Below are 8,702 nucleotides of genomic sequence, written 5' to 3' on the forward strand. Positions count from 1 at the left end.
CTAAAAAGCAGTTTTTTTATGTGGGAAGTGTTTAAATACAGCAGATTATACTCATGTATTCATGTATATAAGTATAATTTCTGTCACCTCTTATATATGAAACAATACCATATTAAACTGAAAAATGTAAAAAAAAAATTTTTTTTAGATTGTCATTATTTTAACAGTCACTGATGGGCACTTATAAGTAACTAAGTTTACACCAGTGTTCACCACTAACTTGCACACATGCTATCATCTCACACACTTACTGGCATCTAATCCACCCACCTACTGGAAACCCCATGACAGCTGAGTGAACAGGGTGGGCTGAAGAAAGGGGTGATAAATGTGAGGGAGGGGGTAGAATGTGACCAAGGCTACATATAGCAGCTTTTCCTGGCCACTGATCATCATTCTATCCAGGTCTGTCAACCCGGTTACTTTCTTTCCAGTACACACCCCATAACATCACAACCATGAGCAAGGCTTACTCCTCATCTGCCGAGACGGCTTCTTCCTACCGCCGAACCTTCGGCTCAGGCCTGGGCTCGACCATGTCCAGCTCTTTGTTTGGCCGCGGCTCTTCTGGCTCTTCACGCCTTTCCTCCAGAGTCTATGAGGTGACCAAGAGCTCTTCTTCTCCTGTTTACTCAAGCCACCGCTCTGGAGGCTTTGGTGGAGCAGTAACACGCTCTTATGCAGGTATGGGTGGCAAGCTGGACTTTAGCCTGGCTGATGCCATGAACCAGGATTTCCTGCACACACGCACCAACGAGAAGGCCGAGCTACAGCACCTGAATGATCGCTTTGTCAGTTACATTGAGAAGGTGCGCTTCCTTGAGCAGCAGAACCAGGCCCTGTCTGTAGAGATTGAGCGCCTAAGGGGCCGTGAGCCAACACGTATTGCTGAGATGTACGAGGAGGAGATGAGGGAGCTGCGCAGGCAGGTCGACACTCTGACCAACCAGAGAGCGTGCGTAGAGGTGGAGCGAGATAACCTGTCTGATGACCTACAGAAACTCAAGCTCAGGTGAGAGAAATATTAGTAAAAAAAAAAGTAGATAGTTTTTATTAATTACAAAAAATGCATAACTTTTTCATTGTTGTGTGTATTGGGTCAGTGAAACAAAGCTGTGATTTAACTTTTTTAATGATATTATAATTTTAATAATTAGTCCTTAAAATAATAGTAGTTGTGCTAATATCTTTTTCTTGATTCATTGTCTAAACTAACAAATTTTGTTAATTGTATTTTTTTAATAATTAAAATAGATTAAAACGTATAGTAATAATAGAAAATATTGCTATAATAATATACAAATTCTTTTGATGAATACTTTTCCTAGAGTATGAATGGAGAATAAATAGCCACTTTTATGGTAAGTCTACTGGAGAACAGATTAAAAAATATGTTCATTCCATAAGCATTAAATCATTTAATGACACAGCAAGGGTGTTTGAAAGTCTTTAGTATAGAGGTGCCATAACTCGTGTGAAACTGATGAGCGCAGATAAAAGAGTAGGGTCTATTTTATAGTGTGAGTTTATACCCAGCAGCATTCTTAAGTTTCTTTATAATAGATATTTACTGTGGCAATAACAGTGAACTGAATTTACTTGAATTTGATTAACATTTATGGGCTAGGTTACACAATTTGACAGAACATTGTGCACATATAAGCAAAGACCTTCACGATCAGATCCCAGGAATACAGGAGAGCGCAGTTTCTAACAGCTGTGTAATGTTTCAGAGCCCCTGCAGAAAAGTTCAGATGTGTCATTTCTCAGCAAATATTGCAGAAAAGCAATTTCATTTTAGCCTGCAGGTATTTTTTCCACAGAAGATTCAATTGGCAGCTATAGTGTTGGGTGAAGGCTAAAACTTGTCATCGGGAATAGGCTCTGCTGTTAAAATATTAAAACTGAAATTACTCATGAATCATGGGGTTGGGGGTTGTAGACATAAAGGGTATTTAAAAGTACAGAGACTTGTTCAAGAATTAAGCTGTGTAGATAGAAAGCGAGATGGAGGGAGAGAGAGAGAGAGAGAGAGAGAGAGAGAATATAATACAATATGAATACGGAACATTTACACTCATGATGTACCAATGCCGCAGCTCATGAGGCATGTATGATCTTGGGGTTTGGGGTTTAATATTGCTCCAGTTGCTTTCATAGTTTCAAGAGGACCCACTGTAATGTAACATGGCTCCCAGATTAGCAAGCTATTATTATCCTCCTTGATATACCCACCCCCACATCACTGTAGACAATTCTCATCTCCTAAAATATCCGTATCTCTCAGCCTCCCTCCGAGTGTGTGTTGAAGTTTCAGGGGTGAGTGAGTGAATTTGAGTTTGTGTGTAGCAGAGTGAGTAAATAGCACTCAAGGGACTGTTGGCATTAGAGCATAACTGTCCTACATTAACAATAATGATTCACAGTAACTGGTTTGCAAGCTGCTAAAAGCAGAAAAATTTTTAGGCATTGCTGAAGGAGAGTGTATCTCGGCATACAGAGGACATCCAAAAAGGGAACAAATGAGGACTCGCTTAAATGAGCATATACTATACCCTTAAAAGAGCAATGAGGAGACAAGTATTGCAATTCAAACATGTTTTCCATAGGGAAGCATGTAATTGAGAGATCAGTCATATCGATAGCTATGCCGTGATTCCCGCATCTGTCACTGAAATATTATCAGACATTATCAGCATGCCAACAATCACACGCATGCAACCAGATATTTGCTACCTAATCTACATGTAGCCGTTTCAAAAGGGGTCATTAATTTTAATGGTCAATGCAATCCACATTGGCTAAATGCCATATCCTCAATGATATGTACACACTGCATTGCTCATTAATGGTAAGGTCACACCAGAGCATTGTCCCTTCCTCTTTATTTTTAACTTTTTTCTCTATAAATAGAAAACAACTGCATTTGGGATTAATGTCTGTTGGGGGGAGCGGTGGGTAATGTGGCAAAAATAATATCAGAATGCAATACAAAAATAAACCTGAATGAAAATGATATACTCAGTACAAGAATACACTTTAACCTTCAACCAGATGATTCTTATTGTAAGTAATTATGCTGTGAGTTAGTGTGTTAGAAATGTGTGTAGTTTTTACATTTTGTTCTACAGTGCGGTATGAAACTCTATTCTGATTGATCAGAAAATGTTGACTAATTTTGCATAGCAGCAGTTCTGACCCCGATGCAAATCACCTGTTTATATTTGATGCTCCTTCTTATGTTATTATTTCTGACTTGCATGGATGGTGTTTCAAATAACTGAAGTGATATAAAAGACAAACAAAACATTATTTGACAAAGAAACATAGGATATCTTGAACTTCCTATTAGAGGGTCTTAATAAAACATATACATACTCATTTACACGAGTTACATAACATGAGGTGAAACTGTTTTTAGAATAATAAGCGATTGTGCGTTAAAATTTTGTGAAAGCATGCAACAGTAAGAGAAGAAAATGTTTTAAAAAGCATGCTGTCTATCTTTAGTTCAAATCCCAAAAATGCCAAAGTGATCCCTGGTCAGGAGCAAAGTAGTGGCCATGCTCTCTGGTTGGGAGGGATGAAATACTCTCTTTCCTGTTAATCAAAGGTCCAATTCTGGACATTTTGTGCTTATGGCAGAGTGACAGAGGGCAGACAGCACGTTCTTTCATGTATGTGAAACTGCCCTATGAGCAGACTCAATGGATGTAATTAGCTCACTTCACATGCTTTAGAGGAAGCATGTGTTAGCCTTTACCCTCCCAGTTGGTAGCTGTCATGTGATGGGGAGATCTGGGTGTTGGGAGGGAATTGGCAGGTGACCAAAACTGGGCAGAAAATGGTGGAGTTAGTGAAAGAGACGATGACAGCTATAGCATCAATGATACCAGGATCTAATGTGCGTTCCACAATACTAAATGTAACTACAAAAGGATAAAAGCATATGCTTTCCTATAATTAACTCTTGATTAAGTGTTATGTGATATGATTGAGATATGTTATTACTGTATATAACATTTAATTAAATGTTTGTGTTACCTCAAAGAACTAGAGAAAGGTTTGAAGGGTGTGAAAAGTCTGAACCTCAAAAGTGAGCATGTTTGAAGGTCACTGACTTCCATTTGTGTTCTTTTATAGACTTCAAGAGGAGATCCACCAGAAAGAAGAGGCTGAGAACAACCTCTCTGCTTTCAGAGCTGTAAGTCCCCATGTCACATTACAATACAATCAAATGTTCATCTTTTCAAACCTTCAAGTCTGATTTTTTACGTCTTTATTATATTTACAGTACTTTTGCTGTAACTGTGCTTTTCTTTAGGATGTTGATGCTGCCACTCTTGCCCGGCTGGACCTGGAGAGACGCATTGAGAGTCTTCATGAGGAGATTGCCTTCCTCAAGAAGATCCATGAGGAGGTGTGTTTGCATATGTGTGTTCGTGTGTGTGATTTACAGACCATTCATTTAGTCACACTCATTCTCTCTCGGTCAGTCACAAGTGTCATGCAGACATTAGCAGGCTATAAACACTCCTTATCTGTTCTATTTCTGTCCAAAAGTAAATCACTTCGTTTATAAAAGGAATGAAGTGTACACACATGTCCTCCCACTCGCACGAACACACATACCAAATCTCTAAAGGTTAAAGCCTTTCATGCACGCTTCTGACATTTAAAGGTAAAATCTTTGCCTGGCGTATGTGTATTTGTCAGCTATGCTCTGACAGGGAGGGGGCAGTGTAATGCAATGGAACAGATGTATTTCTATAATTAAAACCTGTGAGAGAGAGAGAAAGAGAGCTTGACGCTTAACTGTGACAGAGAAGGGTGTGTGTGTGTGTGTGTGTGTGTGTGTGTGTGTGTGTGTGTGTGTGTGGGTGGGTGGAGGGTGAGGGGGAGGGGGGTCGATTCACCTCCCACATTGTTTCACAGTGCACTTTAATAGGACTAGTTTACATAAAATTTTGTGTTAAAGACTTAAAGGTCAATTCCACAATCTAAAACTGTTCTTGTTAGAATTCTACAACAGAGAACTTCCCAGACAGGGTTCTAGGCAGAAAGTGAAGAAGCCCATTTGTGTGTATATATATATATATATATATATATATATATATATATATATATATATATATATATATATATATTGCTGTACATTGCTTTTGTATACAGAATTCACACTAAAATCTTTCTACTTTAATGTTCGAACTTCATCAAATTAAATGTGAAAGGAAGTCAGCAGCCAGCCCCTTACCTCCTCTCTGTGGAAAACTATCTAATTCAGGATTTCCCTATGAGAAATGAATTCAAGCAGAACCATTATGCAGAACAATAATTAGGAAACCACACAAGGGGAACTCACAAAGTTTTTTTGTTTTTTTCAAACAATATACAAATCTTAATGTCTTTATGTTGTCTTTGTATGTACAGGAGATTCGTGAACTGCAGAGCCAGATGCAGGATACTCAGGTCCAGGTCCAAATGGACATGTCTACACCTGACCTGTCCTCTGCTCTGAGGGATATCCGCACCCAGTACGAGGGCATTGCAGCCAAGAACATTTCAGAAGCTGAGGAGTGGTACAAGTCCAAGGTCTGGCATATTAACACATAATTATCTCAACCCATTAACATTAAATAAACATAAAACATTTCCATTCAACCACTCCCTAAATAAGAACCCACAGCGAGCTGTCCTTCCACTGACATATGGAACGTTAATGTGGATTGCTTAAATATTTTCTATCAATTCCATTGATTACAGTTGACTTATTTTTTCAGGTATCAGATTTGAACCAAGCTGTAAACAAGAACAACGATGCACTGAGACAGGCCAAGCAGGAGACTATGGAGTTTCGCCACCAAATCCAATCCTACACCTGCGAGATCGATTCCCTTAAGGGCACCGTAAGTCATATTTAATACCATACTTACCATCCTCATAAGGAACAAGTAGCAGTGCCCACATCAATGCAAATATAAGTTCAGCCAAAGTACACCTGGACAGCAATAATTTATTATGTTTGCTCTGGAGTTTGTGTGATAGCAACACACTGGCTGAACCTGGAGACTCTGAGTACTAGCATTTTATATCAGTGGGATAGTCCTTATCTATTATTTGTATATTGTTGTCTTTGTATTTCTATCCTTCCCTCCAGAACGAGTCTCTGATAAGGCAGATGAGGGAGATGGAAGAAAGGACGGGTCGCGAGGCTAGTGGTTATCAGGACACCATTGCTCGTCTAGATGCTGAGATTGCCAAAATGAAAGATGACATGGCTCGTCACCTTCGTGAGTACCAGGAACTCCTTAATGTCAAAATGGCCCTGGATGTGGAAATCGCCACCTACAGGAAGTTGCTGGAGGGAGAGGAGAGCAGGTGATGAATAGAGGAGAAAAGCCTCCCTATTTTTGTTTTTTGTTTGTTTTTAAAAGTACAAACATTTTCTGAACACGTTTTATTATTGATAGTAAATGTTATTTATTATTGAGCCTTGACCTTATGACATTATATCAAATAATTCATATATAACATTTCTAATTTTTAGGATCTCTCTGCCAGTGCAGACATATTCCTCCTTAAGCTTCAAAGGTGATTCCAGAGGTAAGGTATTTATATGTGTAGAGATGATAAGATTGGGGTTATATGGTCATATTTTCTCAACCTTGTGAGAACGCTGGCTGCTGCATTCTGGACTAACTGCTTGTTTATTTTAAATAAGGCATTGAATCTTGCTATAACATATCAATATTATGTACATAAAATTCAATAAAATATTATTATTAGAGGGTTCATTGGAAGTGCTTACCCTTTACATGTTTACAATACACTTTACAATACACTATTGTGATGCAAAAAGATTCAATCTGAAATAATAGAACTTAACACTCAGTACAGAAAATAACATTACATAGTTCAACTGTCTAATCAGATCTGATGGTGTTGTAGGTTTCACAGAGGCCAGCGCAGAGCAGTTCTCACAGCCACGTTCCTCTGAGATCCACTCCAAGAAAACAGTTCTGATCAAGACCATAGAGACCCGTGACGGAGAGGTGACTCACACATATACACACACATCTCTCTAAGGTGTTAGTCATATATTCATCGCATTAAACAGAACAGCTTGTTACTGTTTCATGTCTGAAATCATCAGCTTACTTATTTTTCATTCACCTCTAGTCTAAAACTTCTCACAAGGCAATGAACGCCATGAGCGCTCAGTGTGTAAGTTTGGCAGCAGGTCCACCTTTGTTTGCGTTATCACGCCTCCTTCCACTCCTTCTCTAACTTACCCTTATAGAATCCAAACCTTTTTGTTATTTTTTAATGACACTGGACTCAACAAATGTATCTGAGGCATTGTAGACTTGCATCATTTTTAAAATCCATCCAATACACAAAGCAGTGGTTCTTCCTGTAGTGATTAAGGGGAAAAAAATCAATTCTCAATGCACAGTTTTTTTTATTACATTTTTAAAGATTTGCCCTGGCCCTATTTTTTTTTTATGACACAAATTTGACACACACTGATTGTGAATTCATCCTAAACCACATTTTTGTCTGTTCCAGCACTTAATTTACTTCACACTAAATCTTTTCCTGAATATTGTTAGAATGTTTCATTTGGCCTGTGAATGATCTCTTGTCTCTTCTTGAAGGTTGTCAGTGAATCCACACAGCACCAGCAAGACATCAATTAAGACGGAGAAGAGAAACGTGAGATGCAACGCGAACAGAAACAGAATTTGAATCCGAATTAAATCCAGACATTTCCAAGCTACATATGCCTTCCCTATTTTTATATATATAAATAATAACCTCACTGATGCTATGACCTGCAATTCCAGGCAGCTATGAAAGTATAAAGGAGACTAAGGTGAAAGTGTGCAAAGGCCGAATGATTACGAATGAAGATGAAACTGTGGCAGCCATTTGTTAAAAAGAATGTCAATATTCAACTGCCATTTCTTAGAATTTTGTATGCAAGTGTATGTGTGTGCTTGTGAGTAAGTGGGTCACATGCGCATCATGATTTACCGCTTACCACCATATGAGGCCTGCTAATTGATTTTGTGGTTTCATTAAAATGAAACTTGAAACAATCGTCTAACATACTGCATGATATGACCACATAAATGTCGATGTCTCAGCAACATGAGTCACAGTTAAAGGTTCACAGATTTGGGAAAGGGGATCTACAATTAAAACCTGTAACATTATATCAAATATTGGGGTTTTTTTGGTTGTTTTTTTAGAACTATAAATGCAGACACAAAAAATGAAGAAGAAAAAAAAAGATTCCTTGGGGTTTACTGGATTTCATTAAATGGTGTATACTGAGACACTAGGGGTCAATCAATCTTACTCACAGAGTTCCTATCAGCAAATAGAAGATGCATTACAGTTGTTTGAATCGACTTGGGTGAAATCCTACATACACAGCTGTCCTTCATAGATAAGATTAAAGAGCATAATTCATACACATACAGACAGGTGACAAATGAGTGGACACACCAGTATAAAATATATTCAAAAGGTTGTAGACCACAACAAGCCACCATAATAACCTTACTGTCCATATGCATATATTTTAAAAGTTTAAAGAATTGTGATTTGCACAATTTTTTATGTTTATCAAACCATTCAGTGAGCCTGCATACACTGTGGAAGGGAGCTTCATCCTGGAAGAAAGCGTTGCCACC

General features: G+C 38.3%; 1 protein-coding gene across 2 annotated transcripts; it reads left to right on the plus strand.

The window, feature by feature from the left end:
* Positions 1–376: 376 nt before the first annotated feature.
* desma (desmin a) lies at positions 377–8,226 on the plus strand. Of its 2 annotated transcripts, XM_046845284.1 has the most exons (10): positions 377–1,012; positions 4,144–4,204; positions 4,325–4,420; positions 5,431–5,592; positions 5,781–5,906; positions 6,158–6,378; positions 6,548–6,603; positions 6,949–7,052; positions 7,180–7,224; positions 7,659–8,226. In XM_046845284.1, the coding sequence occupies exons 1-10, from the start codon at positions 459–461 to the stop codon at positions 7,698–7,700; spliced, it is 1,467 nt and encodes a 488-aa protein (XP_046701240.1). In that variant the 5' UTR covers positions 377–458; the 3' UTR covers positions 7,701–8,226. The 2 variants fall into 2 exon arrangements, with proteins under 2 accessions (XP_046701240.1, XP_046701241.1); XM_046845285.1 differs by lacking the exon at positions 7,180–7,224.
* Positions 8,227–8,702: the final 476 nt, after the last annotated feature.

This window comes from Silurus meridionalis, chromosome 3, assembly GCF_014805685.1.
Source record: "Silurus meridionalis isolate SWU-2019-XX chromosome 3, ASM1480568v1, whole genome shotgun sequence".
NCBI classification, from domain to species: domain Eukaryota; kingdom Metazoa; phylum Chordata; class Actinopteri; order Siluriformes; family Siluridae; genus Silurus; species Silurus meridionalis.

Bases quoted from the DNA above. Each gene is read 5' to 3' on its own strand.
- desma (XM_046845284.1), top strand. From the start codon at position 459: ATGAGCAAGGCTTACTCCTCATCTGCCGAGACGGCTTCTTCCTACCGC. The intron at 5,907-6,157 runs GTAAGTCATATT...CCTTCCCTCCAG, and splicing joins TCGATTCCCTTAAGGGCACC to AACGAGTCTCTGATAAGGCA. The intron at 6,379-6,547 runs GTGATGAATAGA...TCTAATTTTTAG, and splicing joins CTGGAGGGAGAGGAGAGCAG to GATCTCTCTGCCAGTGCAGA.